We start from the raw sequence: 22,903 nt of genomic DNA, 5'->3' as shown, positions 1-22,903 counted from the left end.
TTACCCAAATTAATGGTCGAAAATTACTGATGATCATTGTTATTTAAGAACATGCAGTGTGCTTAGGGTACCAAAAACATCTTGCTCGTAAAAAAGCATCATAATGCACATTCTGGCGGGTCTGTTATTTACTGTAGGCTGCGCAAACCACAGGCCTTTAGCCTATTTTGGGCAAGCCTGCATTCATTCATTCATTCATTCAACCTTTATTTATTCTCGGAGGGTCATTGAGGGAAGCCCTCATTTTCAATGAAGCCGAGATTACAGACGCGAAGCAAAGCGCTCCACAAACAAGACAACATTCGAGGCCTTATGTTGAAGAATTGTATATAAAGCCTGCGCTAACAGTAATCCTCCTGCCCCTGATAGGCCTACCACAGCTGTGGATAGTGTGGAATGTTCAAGTAATAACACAATCCAATGTGTGTCTCAATTGTCTCCCGCTGACCACCTCACACATTTCTCTAGATTTTGCAACGAACTTACATGACACAATGCCATAAAATATGCCAGTTTTAGGACACAGAATAATGTTTGTAATGATACCAGGTAGGCCTACGTTTAACAGCAACAAGTGTAATGAGCTATTCATTGTCGAAGGTGAAATTCTTACTTTGGAAAACAAACATTTGCCGATATCATTGCCGATCATCAGAATATTGCAACAGTGCTACTTTATGGTTTTTAACGATCTCTATGCTACTCACAAAAATGTAGGCATGGGGACATGATGAAGTAGGCTATCCAACTGTCCTGTGTTAAATTATTGTGATTACGAGCCAGTGGTTTTCAAACATTATGCGTGACTCGGACATCTAACTAAATGCAACAGGCTCATATCGTCCTAGCATTCGCAAAATGAGGACCAGTGTTTTGTCAAATTGCAAATAGCTATTCGTTTTAACGAATTTTTATGATAGTATGAAGTGCTTTTTGTATAGGCTACTATCTTAATCTTGGAATATGGGGAGGGAAGTGGCGCGTCTGCAGTCAGCCAAATATGAATGTAATTCTGCGGCATAAGCAGGTGTATTTGTTTATTGTACAGAAAAATAAAAATGACATGTCAAGCAGTCAATTGACTACATTGCCGTCAAGAAGTAGGGCAAATTAAGACACTGTTTTGATTTGCGTAGTTGCGTTACCCCCAACACTGACAATAACATAGACAGCCAGTTAAGATATTTTTTCGTTTTGTGGAGCGGCACCGGTAGGCTATCAAAAGCAGATTTCGATTTTTGCTACCACCGTGTAGTCAAGCCTTAAGCCATACCCAAGTAGCCTTAATCGAGGTAATGTTTAATTACGATTTATTTTGTTATTGAATTCGTAGGCTGGGATTCCTCTCGGTAACAATTACCACTGACAGAGCGACACACAGTGGCTGAAAGTGGTACTAAAGCTTCACGCAGCTTCACGCCGCGTAATGCGCGACTGAAGTGGCCATTTGAAAGCGATGCCCACTGTATATTGGCCTACGTGCAGGGCTTAATCAGCATATCAACGACCCACCCATGAGCAAATCCTGGTGTCTACTGAATGATCCAGAGTTCATCACCAGCAACCACATTTCTTGGGGTGGTAAAAAAAACTCCACCGAGAAGGACGTGACAAAGCAAGCAACCACCAAGCTTTTTCTAAGACTGACTTCAACAAAATCAGACATTCTCAGGCTTTGTCTCCTAACACACCCGAAGGACTGGTTAAGAAGGTATGGTTTGATGTGCAGCTGCATATGGGACACAGAGCTGAAGAGGACAACCGCAAACTGAATGATCCAGAGTTCATCACCAGCAACCACATTTCTTGGGGTGGTAAAAAAAACTCCACCGAGAAGGACGTGACAAAGCAAGCAACCACCAAGCTTTTTCTAAGACTGACTTCAACAAAATCAGACATTCTCAGGCTTTGTCTCCTAACACACCCGAAGGACTGGTTAAGAAGGTATGGTTTGATGTGCAGCTGCATATGGGACACAGAGCTGAAGAGGACAACCGCAAACTGAAACCAGATTCCTTTGCCATCCGTTTGGATAAAAATGGTCTGAAAAATGTGACCCTTTCTTTATACGAGGCCACAAAAAACCATAAAGATGGCAATGAAAGAAACAAGGAGCGACTGCGAGGGTTTATGTTTGAGCAGCCGGGGAACCCACTGTGTCCTGTTGCTTTGCTGGAGAAGTACGTGCTGAAGTACCTGCTGCCTCCCAACCCACCGGATTTTTATCTCCATCCAAAACGGACAAACTATGCAGTAGGGCTGTCACTTTTGTGAAAAAATCCTGTTCGATTTTTGAGACATAAGTGTTCATTGAATCGATTGTAAAATCGATTTTTTATGTCTAAAGACGTTTCCATTTTCAACGGCAAATATAGGCCAATCTACAAACAACTAAGAGGCATTAGGACGAACGTAAAGAGGGCGCTTGTAGACGCAAGCCAGCAATATTTCTGATGATTTTTTGGCGTAAGTTTCGTGCACAATGACAAACAGAAGTGCAACATTCTCGAAAACCAGTAAGCCGAGTGGACTGCCATTACATCAGTGACATGACTGCAGGCTTCAACGTAGCTGTGTCTGTGTTTACGATTAGAAATGTCAAACAAATTTCTCCTACGTAGAACTCGATTGCACAGTTTCCGTAGCCTACCGCTTTGTTCTTCTCCATAGTTTGATATACCAAAAATCCGAAGTACTTCCACATCGAACTCCTCAAGTTATTAGGGCCTATCACTCGTCTCTCTACATGTCGCACAGGTTGATCGCGTTGTCCTCGAGCAGCACAGCGGCTGATTGAAACAGCTGTTCCCGGTGCGTAAAATTGGTGGGAATTTTCTTTTTAGATTTTGCAATGTTTACTGCACTTTGGAATTCTTTTATATTCTTATATTCTTGTTTGTGAATTTTGTTACATCTACAGTGGGCATTGCTTTCAAATGACCACTTCAGTCGCGCATTACGAGGCGTGAAGCTGCATGAAGCTTTAGTACCACTTTCAGCCACTGTGCGTCGCTCTGCCACTGTACATCGCTCTGCCTGCCGCCCCTACTGAACAAGCAGGAGACTTCCCGAGAGTAATCCCAGCCTACGAATTCAATAACAAAATAAATCATGCATAATTAAACATTACCTCGATTTAGGCTACTTGGGTATGTCTTAAGGCTTGACTACACGGTGGTAACGAAAATCGAAATTGAAATTTGCTGTCTACATTATTGTCAGTGTTGGGGGTAATGCAGCTACGCAAATCAAAACAGTGGTGTGATAATTGAGCCAGTAGAGAAATAACTGTTCAGAATTAATCTGTAGCCTTGGGTAGGCTTCTGCAGAAAACAATGTTGTTACCGATTTAATACTATCTGGCGACGTTTTTAACAGGCTACGCAATAGAGGCTTAGACAACTATGACCCACGTTTTGGTTTCGTAAATTAATTTGCCCTACTTCTTTACTGCAATGTAGTCAATTGACTGCTTGACATGTCATTTTTATTTTTCTGTACAATAAGCAAATACATCTGCTTTATGCCGCAGAATTACATTCATATTTGGCTGACTTCTGCAGACGCGCAAAAAAACACTGCCAGGCCATCCTTAAAAATATTTTCGTTTGCCGTAACCCGACCGACCCTGTCAATTTAGAACAGACCCAAATATTTATTTTTCTCCCCTTTTAGTCCGACCGACTTGCCGGTTGTAAACTTGCGTCAAGACAGACCGATTTTTTTTACTCTAAACAACCAATACAAATAAAATACTATTTATTTTAGTAGGCCTAAGTATTGTGAATATAAATTGCCTACATACAAACGTAGGCCCTCTTAAATAAAACCCTGTGGCGTCATCTGTACACCATTGGTTTACGCATGTCACACTATGGCCTACGCTTCGTTTCATTCACACAAACATCTCGACTCAACGCTTATTACTTGGCACGAAGCTCTGGAAGAACTGTGCCCAGAGTACACAACTGTTTTACCAGCACATTTAAATGACTTGACTAAAACCGTGCAGTCTGTATGTCCTCATTTTGCGAACGCGAGGACGATTTGAGTCTGTTGCATAGATGTCCGAGTCACGCATAATGTTTGAAAACCACTGGCTCGTAATCACAATAATTTAACACAAGAGAGTTGGATACTTCATCATGTTCCAATGCCTACATTTTGGTGAGTAGCATAGAGATCGTTAAAACAATAAAGTATGCCTCTCCGTCTGGGACATCGAAAACTTATATTTTTAATAGGGTAGACTACCGTCGGAGATGCTGACTTGCAAAGGCCTCGGGATAACATGTTATCTCCACTATAATCAGTCAATGCCTCCTTGATCAAAGTGGGGAATGAAAGAAAAAGTTTGAGAACCACTGGCTTAACAAGTTAGGCTACCTGCAGTCCAGAACACACAGAAAATTGCAACAGAAAGTTGCCTTTATAATCAACTACTATTTGTTCCAACAGCATTCAAACAAAGCCTTTATAAAAGTGAAAAAAAAAAAAATATTCCATAAGAAGTAAAATAAAATACTGTTACTGTAGTAACTGTATCCCAAGCTTCAGCTCCCCACGTCTGTGACAGGCAGACGTGACACCGCTAAATTCTCAGCTTGTTTATACCCCACACTGAAAGCGTAAGACCGCTAGGCCCATCACTGTGGGGTGCGGTAGCCTAGCCTACTCTCTGGGATTTAAGTCAAGCAATATAACCATACAAATGTTTCAAAATTAGTAATTTCGGCTTTGTCTGAACTGCCCATTGTAGGCTACGTAAAAAATAAACAAGTAGGCCTATTCCCTATCCAATGATATCGGCAAATGTTTGTTTTCCAAAGTAAGAATTTCACTTCACCTTCGACAATGAATAGCTCATTACACTTATGTTACTGTTGAACGTAGGCCTAACTGGTATCAACCTTTCAGACCTAGGCTAGCCTACTCTTAGTAAGGGAAAATGACAACTCCTGAACAGATTCTGGAGCTGAGCGCTCTAGAATCTTTGACTAACAGTCTAAGAGTGAGCGAGTCTTCGTTGCTATGGATGACGTTATTACTCATGCACGAGCTTGACTGATGATTGTAACGTGGGAATGATTCCAAACACCTCCCTTACGATGAGTGGCAGGTGACAGGTCTGAGAATGCGTGCACTACACAAGGACAGAAGATGATGAATAACTGAATAAAAAGGCCTAGCCTAAATGAATCAAGAGTAAGGCAAAACAAATAGCCTAGTAGCCTAATGAAACATACGGATTGATGTAGTATCTTTGTAACATTATTAAATTAATCTGTTACTATGCCTATGCCTACGTTTGCAAAAGAGAACATTTTAATTTGATTCACAATAATGTTACATTTAATTTACATGTTGGCAACGAGTAGCCTAGTTTTGGTTGTTGTTGGTGGCGTTATTGCATGTTAGTTATGCCTACAATGCAAAATTGCTTCCTCACGATTGGAAGCTCCTGTAGCCGCATATTCAAAACAGGCGAAATGCCACAAAACCGGTTTGTGAATAGGTCTGTGAGTTAGGAGTCCTCTTGACTTCTTTTAAGCTGTCACAGCTGGTGGGAAGGTGTGATTTGTTGGGGGCAGGGCCGGATTAACTGGGCACAAATGTCTGATGACCCCCCCTGCCCCCCAGTCAACGTGAATCGGGTGGTCCGAGTTAATAGGCTATGCCCCGTCAAGCAATATAACCATATCAAACGTGCGCACTCATTGTTTCAAAAGGATTAAATTCGGCTTTGTCAGAACTGAGCTGTGGACGACACGGCACGGCATGCCCAATTGAAAATAAATGAACGCAACGCAACACAGACACCGCTTCTCTAGCGTCAGTCACTGACATGAACGAAACACAGAACCCGCTTCTCTCACGGCAGTCACTGACAGTAGCCTAGAATAAATGCATGGGGAAAAAATCTTCCCCATGACAAAGACATCGTAAAACACTGAAAGTTAATATTTTGTCACTATCTGTTTTTTGTCAAATGTATTATGTTCCAAGTAGCCTAGTGCGTAATTCTGCACAAATACATTTGCTTATTTCACAGAAAAATATAAATAACCAGTTAGGGTCTACAGTGCAGAGTTGGTAAGTTATGGTAGGCCAACTTGGAGTGAACATACAAACAGGGGAAATTCTTTCTCTAGTAGCTGAGTAGCCTCAGGTGCGTACGTAGACATAAGGCCGAACATGCAAGCGCCAATGAATCGTGCTCTCACGACAATCACGCCGTTAAACTTAAATAGGTTAACAACACTCAAGTTCGCCTTCAAGCAAGAAAAACGATGATTTGAAGACATCTGTTTCGTTGGAAGGGCAAGGGGTAGCAACAGGGCAACACAGAGACAGGCCCGATGGCAGGGCTGTTATGAGAGTATTAAAATATGGGATATTCTACGGGAAAACATTAAAACGGCAAGACAGCGGGGGGGAAGTTAAAATACGTGAGAAACACGGAAAAAGTTGGCATGCATTGTTTCGGTCCCCGTGCACAGGGATTATTTGTCATATTATTAATCACATATGATTATTTGTGAAATTGTGCAAACAGGCGCAACACATTTGAAAAGGAAGGACTGGTAGTATGCAAGCTCACGGGAAAGATTGATTTAAGAATGTTATCACAGTGTGTGGCTGTGGCGCAAAGCAGCGCGGGCGGAAGACAGCGACAATTTGCAGGGGAGGGCCATGTCTTTTTTAACAATTCTGTCGGAGGGTCATTGAACAATTTCTAGCAGGCAAGAGAGGGTCATGCAACTTTTGACTGAAGCACTCAAAATTCCTCCGGTTGCCCCTTCAATAAATAACGAACAGTCCCTAGATTGCTGCTGGGCTATAGGCTATATGTCTTGGTTCATGTCTGTTAACAACTCATTGCTGTCAAACGCGTAGCCTATCTCGCGGTTGCATCCATTACAAACATGCATGCAATGTGAACATCTGGGATTGGGAAGAGCACTAAATACTCTACTGAATAAGCAAGAAGTCAAACCTTTAAATGAAAAACACTCTTTAATAATCAAAAAAATAAACCGCTAATGAAGTAAACTTGTGACCATCAAAAATCGTTTATCGCCTGTAACTCCGTGATAACAGGACGTAACAGGAAGGCATTTGGCTAAGCAACAGAGGTTAATATGCTCTATATTTTGTCCAAATGATGTCTGTCTATCATTGTTGCACTCGGAGAAAACCAGAATGTTTCATTTGTCCTGCGTTTCTTCTACGGCTGCAAACGGGATTCACTCGCAGTTAACCAAATATTTCTTTATTAGGGCAGGGCAGGCATATTTCTGGCTATTAAATTATTTCTAAACCAGTCTGCTAAAGTCTGTAGTGAAGTCTGTGTAGGGTTTTCCAGGCTCCATTTCTTTTTACAAGACACCCTGCTCACTTGAGCCATCTACTGGTTGTTTGGTTTGTTGCAGCGTATCACTGGGAAAATACAAATCAAAGTCGCGTGATACCGCGTGATCCCACGCGCGGACCGCGAGTGAAGCTGGCCAAGTCGAAGCACTGCCCACTGTATCTTTTTTATTTGTTTATTTCATTTAAAATTAATAGTGTAAATATTTGGTTAAAATCGATTCCCTATTTTAGTTTTCGAAACTTGTGTTGTTTGGTCCAATCGATTGTGCAATCGATTTTCAAACATAAAGTGACAGCCCTACTATGCAGGTGATCAAGTCTGGTAAGTTGTTTCTTTTTGTAACATTGCACAATTGGCTATGTATTAATAATAATAACAATTGCAATATAACCGCTATATTTTTTTCTTGTCTAGGTATACCAGAGAGCCCATGGGGGTGAAATTCCTGGGCTCCATGCTGCCACAAATTTGTAAAACAGCCGGCACAGAAAGCATTTACACAAATCACTGCCTGCGAAGCACAGTAATATAAAAACTGTCTGATGCTGGCCTAGAAGCAAGGGGAAATAATGTCAGTGACGAATCGTCCCTTCAGTCATACTAGTGACCTAACTACGCAGAGAGAAGAAGAGAGACAGCACAAAAACAAAGCTATCCTCAGACCTCAAACACCCCCGTGCCAGTAAAAAAGAGTGAACATGGTTGAACACTATTTCAGTAATTGTACAATTAATGGTGACATCCAGATAAATGTAAATAAACAATTTGGTTGTGGGCAGTGTTGTGCTGCGCTGGCTGTGTTACAGCGTCTTGATGTTGCCTGGCAACAATCCTAATGAGGAAACTAGATATTTTAGCAGAAGAACGATTATTTATTAATAAATTACTTTATTTCTTAATGTTGTGTCTTTACTTTATGAAACTTATTAAAACATTTAAATTTAAATTTAAATTAACAGTTTTAGAAAAGCAATAAGCCACTCGAGTCCGTAGGCTACACTGATTTTACAACAGCTAAGGGGCGTTGTTAGGCCCTTAGCTGTTGTAAAATCAGTGTAACCTACGGCCTCTCGGGGCTTATTGCTTAATTCTATCACATTTTTTTTGTTAACCTGGCATTCTTTGAATTCTTTATCGGGATGTCTGTTTGCGTCTGTCTTTATCGGGATGTCTGTCTACTTAGCCCTTTGTCTGAATGGCTTTAAAACATCTTTTACAAACGGGCCTTGTGTGTTTGTGGGCTTGCCTTCACTATCTATACAAGGATACAAGGATACAAGGATTTCACTATCTATATGTAAATTAACTGTCTGCGTAATAAATAAAGAACATTTTCCTTCCACCTTGCATGCTGAGTTGGATAGCTCTACGGAGGTCAGCCTCCTCATCTTCCACCTCCATGTCCTGTCGACTCAGGGCCAGGGCCTTCCTTAACTCTTCTTCATCTGAATCCAACACTCTCTCCTCCAATTCAAGTCCATGGTCCTTGACTTTCAAGGTTGGCCTGCAGGTCAAATGAACATAAAAATAGATATGTAATCAGATTGAACTGGAAACAAGTTAAAATGGTCAGTAAGGCGGTATTCACAGGCACACATTTTCCACGTCCAAAACGTGAGTATTCCAATGTAGTGAGAGTTAAAAACATTCAAGGTGTAACTTGATTGTTTACATGTTGTTGCTATGACACGTTATATTTTGCTAAACTCCCTGACATGGCACTTGGATCCTATCCCAAGTGTTCCGGCCAGAGCCATATGGTTCCGGCCACCTCCAGCAACTGTCTGTCTCAGGCTTTAAGCATACAATCTGGCCCTCTTAAGACTACAGATCCTGTTCAACTGTTTCCTCTGCCCACAACTGTTTCAAAATAAAAGTCTCCACTACAATAATTCCCTAAATAATTTAACCATTTAAACTATCCAACTATTTAACTGTTCAACTATTCCAACTGTCAGTTATCATCAACTATGCCTCTAGCCTACTAAATTAAACCACCACCTACCTAGCAACCAATTTAGCAACTATTGAAATTAAGCATCTATGTCAGTTTCCATAGCAACCAACATGATTATACTAGCAAACCACTGTAGTAACTCCTTTATTTCTGATAGTAGCCACCATGGACACCCTAGCAACAACCTAGCAACGACTTCAAGTACCCTAGCAACAGCCTAGCAACCACATTCACAGTTAAAACCTAGCAACGAACATCATTAACCTAGCAACCAGCATAGCAACCACCTTACTACTCTACTACTCTAGCAACAGTCAGTTGTCATCAACTTTGACTCCCGTCAACTGTTTCCTCTGCCCACAACTGTTTCAAAATAAAACTCCTCACTACAATAATTCCATTTTAAATAATTTAACCATTTTAACTATCCAACTATTTAACTGTTCAGCCTTTCAAACTGTCAGTTGTCATCAACTATGACTCCCGCCAACTGTTTCCTCTGCCCACAACCGTTTCAAAATAAAAGTACTAACTACAATAATTCCCTATTAAATAACCTAACCATTTTCACTATCCAACTATTTAACTGTTCAGCCATTCCAACTGTCAGTCGTCATCAACTACAACTCCTGCCAACTGTTTCCTCTGTCCTCAACTTCAACTTCAAAATAAGTCCTCAATACAATAATTCCCTATTAAATAATTTAACCATTTAAACTATCCAACTTTTTAAATGTTCAACTATTCCAACTGTCATCAACTACAACTCCCCACCAAACTTTTTTCTCTATCTTACCTCCATCTTTTTACTTGGATTAGATTTTAAACAATATTCAACAATATTTTATTCAGCAGCCATTTTTCCATTTTCATGCACTCGTAATTCCCAGGAATTACATTCTCTAGTTATTTATTATTAACTTGTTAGCCTTCAGAAAACTCACACTCCGTAGATACAGCATAGCCTACATATGATAGACTAGCTCACTGCTAACAGAGGCCTCAGAAATCACCTTAGACAGTATTTTTCAATAGTTTTTCATATAAGGCAGCATCCATGTCATCTGGGTCTCATCTTCGAGGCTTGCAGTAGGCTTGAGTTATTTTCAATCAAAGCTGGGGTACCTGATTGACAGCTTGTTTGTCCAATTCCTTGCTGTAGCTTATAACTCGACAACCATAGGTCGCTCAGACACATGGGTGGGCTCTATGTAGCCGGAAGACTAAGTAGATAAAGTAACAAAATCCCGGGTTTCTGACCCTTTAGACCTGCTCACCTTTGGGCACCACTTGTCTGTGCATCATCTTCACCAATCAGCTTGGGCCTTTGCTGCTGTTCTACACGTACAATCCCCAAAATCTTCTCTGCCTCACATTCCGGCAAGTTTCCTCGGATCACGAATATAGAATATCCTGAGAAAGATCAATAAAAGAAATATCTTTTCAAATTATACATCATTGAGACATAGTCCGTGATAACAGAGAAAATTAATTGACTTGAAAAACCAAAAGATGGTTTGTCTAGGCTCAAAACACACAAAACAGAAAGACTGTTGCTCATCACAGTTACAATCTGAAAACCAAAGCATTAGCACTGCTCCTCTTTAGTTTTGCCTGCTACGCAATTCAATTTCACATTACTTCAAACTCGTTGAAATTAAGGGGAGGAATGTGAGTGTAAGTTGTAGCCTAGCCTACACTGTGCCTGGGTGAGAAAGTTTTGTCCACTGCGTTAACTCAACTGCCAGCCTATTGATACGATTTGCACTAGCTTTGCACCAAATTTCGGAGGAGCGCCTGTTTAATGAAAGAGTATAAGGCTATACGGCTATAAAATAAGCCCTCATGTATTTTGTGTTCACCTATATGCCCTTAAGATGTATCGAGGCTATGTTATTATGACCGCCGCGCAGCGAAGCGTCAGTTTGCCTCCAGGGGTCATGTTAACCCATTCCATATGCACACGTGTGCATAAACAGGTATTCACACACACACACATACATTCACAGTAATCATACTTATGACACATACACACACAGTAGATATGTACGCATGCATGCACATGCACACACACAGGCGCACACACACAGGCGCACACACACAGGCACACACACACACACACACACGTTCACGCACACAATTCAAGAATTTCTCAGAATTATGAACAGGCAACATGGGGGTGGGGTTGTAAAAAATGTATTTTACATGTGAAATCTATGAACTAATCATGTTTTGGTACTTGTTGTCTAGCAAATACCAGTGAGAATTGAGTGTGTATAATGCAATTCAGTGAGACAGTTAGAATCACCTTTCACCTTTTGTTTTTAGCCAGCGGCCAGACCAGCAGATACCCTAACTTTGCTGAATTACTGAAGCTAAGCAGGCTTAGTTAGTACTTGGATAAGAAACCTCCTTGGAAGAGTAGGTTCCTGTTGGAAGCGGTGTTGGTGGCTGGCCAGTAGGTGGCACTCTTCCCTGTGGCCAAAGTCACCAAACAAATATCAATCCCAATGTCCTATTGCAGTGACAGGGACACTGTACTGCAGGAGATGTTTTCCTTTGCATGAATGTTAAATTGAGGTCCTGACTCACCATGGTTGTTAAAGATCCCATGGCACTTATCGCAAAGAGTAGGTGATTCCCTGATTTGCTTTATTTATGTACACATACATAAAGACACACACATGTGCACACACACACACACACACACTACACATGCACACACACATACATGCACACACACACACGACACGCACAAACATGCACACAAACACATAAACACACATACACACACACACACACACACATACAAACACACCTACATACACAAACACATGCACACACACACTCACACACAAAAGAACACACACAAAACACATATACACAAAAACAACCACACACTCTGCAGACACTCAATTACAAACACACAAAAAAGGAACAGAGTAGGAAATGAACACAATTTGACAAGCGTGACTTATTTTTCTGGAAAAAATGTGCTGGACTGGGCGGCGGTCATATTTTGTACCGCTCTGCGGTACATCTAGTTTGGTATTGTTTCATAGGGCTTTAGTGGTGGTGTTGAAGCCTATAATAGCCCAATGTTTTCTTGTCAAGTGCTCTGTTTGTGGTATTTGTTTTTATAATAAATAGCACAAAAGAAATACCTGTTATGTCCTCCGTAGTAGAACTTTATGTAGGCCTACACATTTAGGAACAGATATTTGGTTCTGCCAAGCAACATAAAAGTAACGTAAAAGTAATGAGTAACGTAAAAAGTTACTTTCCATAGAGTGTAACTAAGTAAAGTAACGAGTACTTTTTTTTAAGAAGTAATGAGTAACGAGCAAACAATACTTTATAAAAGTAACTTCCCCAACACTGATCACAGGACTGAAAGCAAATATTCCATATATCGGTGTTGAATTAATCCCATGTAAGCTACATCGTTTTGCCATTGTTTTGCCAGCGTTTCTCCCGTGTGCACCATTGTGAGCCTACAGTGGGCATCGCTTTCAAATGGCCACTTCAGTCGCGCATTACGAGGCGTAAAGCTGCGTGAAGCTTTAGTACCACTTTCAGCCACTGTGCGTCGCTCTGCCACTGTACATCGCTCTGTCAGTAGCCTGACTGCCGCCCCTTCTGAAAAAGCAGGAGGCTAGGCTACCTTTAAACGTAATTGTTAACGTAACGAGAGGAATCCCAGCCTACGAATTCAATAACAAAATAAATTGTAATTAAACATGACCTCGATTAAGGCTACTTGGGTATGGCTTAAGGCTTGACTACACGGTGGTAGCGAAAATCGAAATCTGCTTTTGATAGCCTACCGGTGGCACTCCACAAAACGAAAAAATATCTTAATTTGCTGTCTGTTAATGTCAGTGTTGGGGGTAACGCAACTACGCAAATCAAAACAGTGTCTTAATTTGCCCTACTTCTTGACTGCAATGTAGTCAATTGACTGCTTGACATGTCATTTTTATTTTTCTGTACAATAAACAAATACATCTGCTTTATGCCGCAGAATTACATTCATATTTGGCTGACTTCAGACGCGCCACTTCCCTCCCCATATTCCAAGATTAAGATAGTAGCCTATACAAAAAGCACTTCATACTATCATAAAAAAATCGTTAAAACGAATAGCTATTTGCAATTTGACAAAACACTGGTCCTCATTTTGCGAATGCGAGGACGATATGAGCCTGTTGCATTTAGTTAGATGTCCGAGTCACGCATAATGTTTGAAAACCATGGTTCTCCATTTGGGACATCGAAAACTTATATTTTTAATAGACTACCGTCGAAGATGCTGACTTGCAAAAGCCTCGGGATAACACGTTATCTCCACTATCATCAGTCATGCCCCTTAATCAAAGTGGGGAATGAAATAAAAGTTTGAGAACCACTGGCTTAACAAGTTACCTGCAGTCCAGAACACAGAATCTGTTGCAATAGTCTGATGATCGGCGATGATATCGGCAAATGTTTGTTTTCCAAAGTAAGAATTTCACTTCACCATGCACCTTTGACAATGAATAGCTCATTACACTTGTTAGGTACTGTTAAACGTAGGCCTACCTGGTATCATTACAAACATTATTCTGTGTCCTAAAACTGGCATATTTTATGGCACTGTGTCATGTAAGTTTGTTGCAAGGTTCGGTGTGAGGTGGTCAGCGGGGGACAATTGAGACACACATTGGATTGTGTTCTTGAACATTCCACACTATCCACAGCTGTGGTAGGCCTATCAGGGGCAGGAGGATTACTGTTAGCGCAGGCTTTATATAAAATTCTTCAACAGAAGGCCTCGAATGTTGTCTTGTTTGTGGAGCGCTTTGCTTCGTTTCTGTAATCTCGGCTTCATTGAAAATGAGGGCTTCCCTCAATGAGAATAAATAAAGGTTGAATGAATGAATGAATGCCCAAAATAAAGGCCTGTGGTTTGCGCAGCCTACAGTAAATAACAGACCCGCCAGAATGTGCGTTATGATGCTTTTTTACGAGCAAAATGTTTTTGGTACCCTACGCACACTGCATGTTCTTAAATAACAATGATCATCAGTAATATTCAACCATTAATTTGGGTAAATGGGCAAGCGTGACCACCTTGATTGGCTGATGATTGTAACACGGGGATGATTACAAACACCTCCCTTACGATGATGAGTGACAGGTGACAGGTCAGAATGCGTGCGCTACACAAAGACGGAAGATGATGAATAACTGGGGCCGTAGGCTATTCACAAAGGCTTTTATCTTACTACTAGGAGTAGGCTACTCCTAAATCGCACTTTTCGCTAAATCGCTAAAGATTTTAGCTTGGAGTTTTCTCTTAAAAGTTATTCACATAGCCTTTCAGACAACTCCTAAACTAGGAGTGAGTCTTCGTGGCTATGGATGACGTCATTACTCATGCACGAGCTTGACTGAAGTGACCACCTTGATTGGCTGACGATTGTAACGCGGGAATTCCAAACACCTCTCTTCCAATGATGAGTGACAGGTGACAGGTCGGAGAATGCGTGCGCTACACAAGTAGTGCAAAGGACGGAAGATGATTAATAACTGAATAAAAAGGTCTAGCCTAAATGAATAAAGAGTAAGGCAAAACAAATAGCCTAGTAGCCTAATGAAACATAGGCCTATGGATTGATGCAGTAGCCTACCTTTGCAACATTATTAAATTAATCTCTCACCATATGCCTAGGCTACGTTTGCAAAGAGGAGAACATTTTAATTTGATTCACAATGAAACGTTACATTTCATTTACATGTTAACAATGAGTAGTTTTGGTTGTTGTTGGTGGCGTTATTGCCTCCCTTTTATGAATGCAAAATTGTTCCCTCGCGAATGGAAGCTCCTGTTGCGCATAGGCTACGCATTTCAAAACATCGCAACGTAAAATGCCACAAAAAAGCTGTTTAAGAATAGGTCTTAGTGAGTTAGGAGTCCTCTCGACTTAAGCTGTCCCAGACTTAGGTGCTACTTTTAGGTCTAAAATGTTTCGTGAATTACTTTTTTGTGAAAAAATTAGGAGTCCCTAAAGTCAGGAGTGACACGCCCATTATTTTTAGGAGTTGCTCCTAAATTCGCCAGTTAGGAGCTACTTTTAGCCTTAAAATTCTTTGTGAATACGGCCCCTGAATAAAAAGGCCTAGCCTAAATGAATCAAGGCAAAACAAATAGCCTAGTAGCCTAATGAAACATACGGATTGATGTAGTATCTTTGTAACATTATTAAATTATTCTGTTACTATGCCTACGTTTGCAAAAGAGAACATTTTAATTTGATTCACAATAATGTTACATTTAATTTACATGTTGACAATGATTAGCCTAGTTTTGGTTGTTGTTGGCGGCGTTATTGCATGTTAGTTATGCCTACAATGCAAAATTGCTTCCTCACGATTGGAAGCTCCTGTAGCTGCATAGGATTTCAAAACATGGCAAAATGCCGCAGGTTTGTGAATAGGTCTGTGAGTAAGGAGTCCTCTTGACTTCTTTTAAGCTGTCAGAGGTGGGAAGGTGTGATTTGTTGGGGGCAGGGCCGGATAAACTGGCCACAAATGTCTGAATAATCCTAGAATAAATGCATGGGGAAAAACACTTCCCCATGACAAAGACATCGTAAAACACTGAAAGTTAATATTTTGTCACTAGCAACATACATCTGTCCTTTGTCAAATGTATTACCGTATGTTCCAAGTAGCCTATGCGTAATTCTGCTTCATAAAGTTGAACAAATACATTTGCTTATTTTACAGAAAAATATAAATAGCCAGTTAGGGTCTACAGTGCAGAGTTGGTAAGTTATGGTAGGCCAACTTGCAGTGAACATACAAACAGGGGAAATTCTTTCTCTTGTAGCTGAGTAGCCTCAGGTGCGCACGTAGACATAAGGCCGAACATGCAAGCGCCAATGAATCGTGCTCTCACGACAATCACGCCGTTAAACTTAAATAGGTTAACATCACTCTAAATTCGCCTTCAAGCAAGGAAAACGATGATTTGAAGACATCTGTTTCGTTGGAAGGGCAAGGGGTAGCAACAGGGCAACACAGAGACAGGCCCGATGTCAGGGCTGTTATGAGAGTATTAAAATATGGGATATTCTACGGGAAAACATTAAAACGGCAAGACAGCGGGGGAAAGTTAAAATACGTGATAAACACGGAAAAAGTTGGCATGCATTGTTTCGGTCCCCGTGCACAAGGATTATGTGTCATATTATTAATCACATATGATTATTTGTGAAATTGTGCAAACAGCCGCAACACATTTGAAAAGGAAGGACTGGTAGCATGCAAGCTCACGGGAAAGATGGATTTAAGAACGTTATCACAGTGTGTGGCTGTGGCGCGGGCGGAAGACAGCGACAATTGGCAGGGGAGGGTCATGTCTTTTTTAACAATTCTGTCGGAGGGTCATTGAACAATTTCTAGCAGGCAAGAGAGGGTCATGCAACTTGCAACTGAAGCACTCAAAATTCCTCCGGTGGCCCCTTCAATAAATAACGAACAGTCCCTAGATTGCTGCTGGGCTATATGTCTTGGTTCATGTCTGTTAACAACTCATTGCCGTCAAACGCATAGCCTATCTCGCGGTTGCATCCATTACAAACAAACATGCAATGTGAACGTCTGGGATTGGGGAGAGCACTAAATGCTCTACTGAATAAGCACGAAGTCAAACCTTTAACTGAAAAACACTCTTTAATAATCCAAAAAATAAATAAACCGCCAAATGAAGTAAACTTGCACCATCAAAAATCGTTTATCGCCTGTAACTCCGTGATAACAGGACGTAACAGTAAGGCATTTGGCTGAGCAACGGAGGTTAATATGCTCTATATTTTGTCCAAATTATGTCTGTCTATCATCGTTGCACTCGGAGAAAACCAGAATGTTTCATTTGTCCTGCGTTTCTTCTACGGCTGCAAACGGGATTCACTCGCAGTTAACCAAATATTTCTTTATTAGGGCAGGGCAGGCATATTTCTGGCTATTAAATTATTTCTAAACCAGTCTGCTAAAGTCTGTAGTGAAGTCTGTGTAGGGTTTTCCAGGCTCCATTTCTTTTTACGAGACACCCTGCTCACTTGAGCCATCTACCGGTTGTTTGGGTTGTTGCAGCGTCTCACTGGAAAAATACAAATTAAAGTCGCGTGAGGACCGCGAGTGAAGCTGGCCAAGTCGAAGCACTGCCCACTGTAACATCTTTCTTCTGACAATCAAGCCTCTTCAACCCACATAGGGTGGGATGCACTGCCACCTGTCTCTGTAATTGGAGGCCTAGCAGCGAAGGCACCCATTGAGTTACTAGCTTTTCCTATTATTGGGGGCCTAGCAGCGAAGCTGCGAAGGCACCCATTGAGTTACTAGCTTTTCCTATTATTATACTTCTGACATTTGCAGCCCATAGAACGCATGGATAAAAAGTGCTGAAATTTGGCAGAAAGTTTCGGGACACTCTACAGACCACTCACGCTCATTTACGGACCTCTAAACCCAGCGCCACCAACAGGTCAAAATTTGGCCGAAAATTGAACCGCTGGGTCAAAAGTTATGAAATTCGGCGCACTGACTCAGGACTGTCCCTTGATCACCCTCACCAATTTACAGAACTCTATGCCCAACACTCTAGCGCCACCAATGGGTTGAAACTGGACTCACATTCACGCATGTGACCATTGAACGGTGTGTCCGATTTTCACAAATCAGGCACCGTTGGAATCCCTGGACCGACCTAAGTTCAATGACCCCTTTTACATCACTGTCATATTGAACCTCTGCCATATTGGATTTAGTCCAAACTCTGCGAAAAGTTTCAGCGGTCACAAATTTCAACCGATTTTCATGGAACTTGGCGGAGAGGCTCTTCAGACCGAGCTGCACAAACGATACTTGTCAGATTTTTCAATTTCAACTTCGTTTGCCCGTGACAGCCAATCAAATATGGCGACGAAGCCGTGTGATTCCTGACTCTTTTGTCTGATTTTCACAATTGAGGTAGCGTCTGAATTCTTGGACCATCCAGAGTTTATCGACCCCTATCGCGTCACTTTCTGCCATATTGGACCACCGCCATATTGGATTTGATCCAAACTCTACGAAAAGTTTTAGCGGTCACAAATTTCATCCGATATTCACTGAACTTGGCGGAGATGATCTTCAGACTGAGATGCACAAACGATACTTGTCAGATTTTTCAATTTCAAGTTTATTTGCCCGTGACAGCCAATCAAATATGACGATGAAGTCGCTAAACAGGAAGTGAGCTCTTATCTCAGCAAGCCTTTGATGTATGAAGTCAAACTTGGTGAGGGTACTTATCAACTGATTGCGATGACCCACGAGGAAATTGGCATCATTTGGCCTCTATGGGGGGGCGCTGCAATACAGGAAGTGAGCTCTTATCTTAGTATGCTTTGATGTATGAAGTCCAAACTTGATACAGGGACATAGTAGCTGACTGTGAGGACATGCAAGGAAGGTGGTCTTTTTTGGCCTCTAAGGGGGGCTGTAATAAAGAAAGTGAGCTCATATCTCAGCAACGCTTTAATGTATGAAGTCCAAACTTGGTACACGGACATGGTAGCTGATTGTGAGAACACACAAGGAAATTGGTGTAATTTGGCCTCTAGGGGCACTGTAACAAAGTAAATGATCTGATATCTCAGCCATTCTTTAAACCAATTGCCATCAAACTTGCTGTGAGTGCTTGCTCATGCCATGGCAAGGCCATTCCTGCTAGTGCACTGCTAGGCCTCCACATTGCTGCTTGCAGCTATATTTGGTTAGTGAACTTAAGATTCCTGATTGGCTAGCCAAACTTGAGCTGCGCCATTGGCTATTCAACAGGAAGTGCCAGAACAGTCTCAAAAATACTTGTACTTGCAGAAAATTTACTTGAGCGAGCGGCAGAGATTTGTAATGGCAAAATAGCTTCGTAATTGAAAGACAGCAACTGTGGAAGGTTTAGTACCTGTAGAATATATTTGGAAGTGAAGGACATATGAATAATACCTACAATTGTTTGTGTTATTTTTTTGTTAAATCACAAATCAGTTTTACAGTTACAAATCCTGATACACACACACATACACAATTCATATGAGACGCTTCTCATACCTAAGATGGTGCAAAAGTCTGTGCACCTGTAGAAAAGATTTGTAACTGTACGACAGCTTTTTGTGTGTAGAATATTGATTTGTAATGGTAAAATATTTGTGAACTGTAGGATGATTTGTAGCTGTAAAACCGATCCGTATCCGTAGATTAGATTTGTAAGTGCAGGGCATATTTGTAATATTGACAATTACTTGTACAGATCATTTTAACAGTTACAAATAATTTCTACAGTTTCAAAATGTGATACACACGTACAAAACATTTGAGTCTAATATTCTTCTATATCAAACTCCCTAAAAAGTCGTGGAGTAAAACAGATCAATTTAATAATCAATGAAATGCTTGGACGAATGTTTGCCACATCCTTGCGTCCCTTGAACTCTGCCGTGGCTTGAGTGAACAAGCAAGGAATGGTGTCAAACTCTCTAAAAAGTTGTGGAGTAAAACAGATCATTTTAATAATCAATTAAATGCTTGGCCGAATGTTTGCCTTCACCACCAATGTGACTGAATTATCGGCGGGATGTCTGATCTGCGTACAATGAAGACTGCTTGTATTTAAAGGGTATAAATATTGTTGCGGCCCCCAGAAAGTTAATTTCTAAATTTTTGGTCAAAAATGGCTCTTTTGAAAGTAAAGGTTGCCGACTTACTTAATCTAAAAAAAGGTTGCCGAGTTACTTAATCTAAAAATAATAAGATAAGCTAGTCATCTTAATCATTGCAATGGCCATCTATACATGCTATATCTTCCTTATTTTAGGACAGTCTGGGCTACCCATATCTGGGAAGGTATGATGTGATAGTATTTGCATATGTCACTAGGAAGCATGCCAGTAGAAATGTGTAAATTGGATTGTCTGGAATTTGGCAATAAAAGAACCATGATGGTGGGATTTACAAAAATGTTTGTACTGACATAGTTTACATGAGAATACATTATAATTTTGGCCCAAAGTTGGAGACCATGTAGAAATGTGTTGCAATTTCAAAACTGAATTACTCGGGAACCACATTTTGTGCAGATGCTAAAAAAAACACATACACACAAAACAAAACCCTCAACTTCTCAATTACACAATGCAGGTGATAAAATTCACAGCTAGATATTTCTGCCCTTTTTTCAACACATTGTTATGCGTGTGTCATGAAAGTACCAGAATCAACAGTAGCAGTTGGTAGAGTTGCTTATTGTTATTTAACTTGCAGCAATACAAACATGTTAAGAAGCTTACCTTCTTGCTGTAACTGTGCTAAGAAAAGAGCCAGGTATGTGTCCGATATCAGCTCTGGTCCCGTCAACAGTGAATTCAGGTTAAACCACTAAAACAACAATAATAGATGTCTATAATAATCACATTCTTTAATGATCAAGCATATTCAGTAAGATTTTTCGGTAACACTTTCTATTAAGGTTGTATTTATAACGCCCTATGAATGCATTCATAATGTTTTATGAGGAGTCTATAATGCATTGTAATGCTCATTATTACCATCTATATGTATTCACAAGTCGTCATAACCAACTCCATGATGCATTATGACAGCTAATTATGAATGATTATAATTTTAATCTGAATAATGCATTATAAATACGTCAAGATCTGCCTACTATATTGTCAGTTTTATGATGCATCATAACTACTTTGCTTTGCTAAATGCGTATAGTGATGCATAAAGAGTCTTGATTTCTACTGTAGTCCTATTTATATCTATAGCTATAAGTATATGTAATAAAGTCATAATAATTTATACATCTCCGTACAGCACACAATTATAAACAGCTATGGAATATCATAAGTGTTATTTGTCAGCTCTAAGTAAAGTGACAAGAATATGACCCTATTATTAACAGATATAAGTTCACTGAGTAATTACAGGGTGCAATGAACTAAGTACCGAGTCGAGCATCTTTACCCCATATGCACAATATTATAAATCACTATGTTAATGTCATAGGTGTTATTGGTCAGCTTTACAGTAGGTAAAGTAGAGCAAATGAGGTATTGTTATAAATAGATATAAGGTTATTATAAACAAATATGAGGCACAATGAAATGAGAGCCTGGACAGTAAAGACAAAAGGAACGCATTTAGTTCACTTTATTTTCATTTAAACCAACACACATAATCAGACTGATTATCAATGCTCTGAGCACATTACACAAACACAATGAGACAGGCCAAAAAAGTGGCACGGCATGGTCCTATATTTTGTGGTGGTGGTTATTATTGGAATAAAACTCACAATGCCACTGAAATCCATCTTGGGATATTATGAAAGATCGTTCGAATCAAAATAGACCTTTGGTTTAAATGAAAATAAAGTGAACTAAATGCATTCCTTTGGCTCTCATTTCATTGTAGGATAATCGGGTCATATTCTTGTCACTTTACTTAGAGCTGACAAATAACACTTATGATATTCCATAGCTGTTTATAATTGTGTGCTATAGGGAGATGTATAAATTATTATAAATGTATTCTACTTATAGCTATAGATATATTATACAGTAGAAGTCAAAACTCTTTATGCATCACTATACACATTTAGCAAAGCAAAGTAGTTATGATGCATCATAAAACTGACAAGTGAGTAGGCAGATCTTGACATATTTATAATGCACTGAAGTTGGTAATGATGACTTGTGAATACATATAGATGGTAATAATGAGCATTACAATGCTTTATAGACACCTTATAAAACATTATGAATGCATTCATGGGGCGTTATAAATACAACCTTCATAGAAAGTGTTACCAATTTTTCTTAAACCCAGTATCCATAAGGAATTCTAAAAATATCTGTAATGGTTTATTCCTAACCTATAATACCAACAACTGATTACAAATAAACATGATGGCATTCATTATGTTTTAGTAAGAAAGCTTGTATGGAGGGGTCTATAAAAAGTATTTCACAAGAGGCAGAAATGTCATCAGTGGCATTATGAATAGGTAAAATATTTATTACGAATTCTGATACTTCAACCTGCAAGGGCTTATACCATAATATCATAATACTTTCTGACAGGACTATTCAACTAGGGGCACGCAGGCCGGATGCAGCCCGTTGGATTTTACCTGCGGCCCGCCCGCAAACTGCCTTCAAATCTGGCTTTTATGACTATGCTATAATCAATAAAATAAAAAGTAAACAAATGTTGCGCGGCTCGCACCGGTCACACTGGGCTGTCAGATATAGGGTGCGTTCGTAAGTTCAAACTGACACTCTGAAAATAGAATAAGGCACGGTTAAAAAGTTTCAGTGTGCTCAGAACGCACCCATAGCCTACACAGGAATTCCGGCGTTGGCAGCAGTAATTCTAATGTTAAAGCCTAATGTTAACCATGTCTCTGAAACGCAAAAATGAAGATAAAAAACGGCAGTTCCAGTTGGAATGGACTGACAAGTATTGTTTATATTGCCATC

General features: G+C 40.2%; 1 protein-coding gene across 10 annotated transcripts in view; it reads right to left on the bottom strand.

Moving 5' to 3' along the window:
• Positions 1 to 22,903, bottom strand: part of atxn3 (ataxin 3) — a 77,087-nt gene that overhangs the window by 27,546 nt on the left and 26,638 nt on the right. For all 10 annotated transcript variants that reach the window (XM_042091388.1, XM_042091389.1, XM_042091390.1 and 7 more), the window contains exons 6-8: positions 20,705 to 20,792; positions 10,610 to 10,745; positions 8,719 to 8,879 (exon numbers count right to left, since the gene is read on the bottom strand). In XM_042091388.1, coding sequence (XP_041947322.1) covers positions 8,719 to 8,879; positions 10,610 to 10,745; positions 20,705 to 20,792 — 385 coding nt within the window. The remainder of the gene's footprint in view (positions 1 to 8,718; positions 8,880 to 10,609; positions 10,746 to 20,704; positions 20,793 to 22,903) is intronic.

Source organism: Alosa sapidissima, chromosome 5 (assembly GCF_018492685.1).
Source record: "Alosa sapidissima isolate fAloSap1 chromosome 5, fAloSap1.pri, whole genome shotgun sequence".
Lineage (NCBI taxonomy): Eukaryota > Metazoa > Chordata > Actinopteri > Clupeiformes > Clupeidae > Alosa > Alosa sapidissima.
This window is presented reverse-complemented; position numbering and strand designations above follow the sequence as displayed.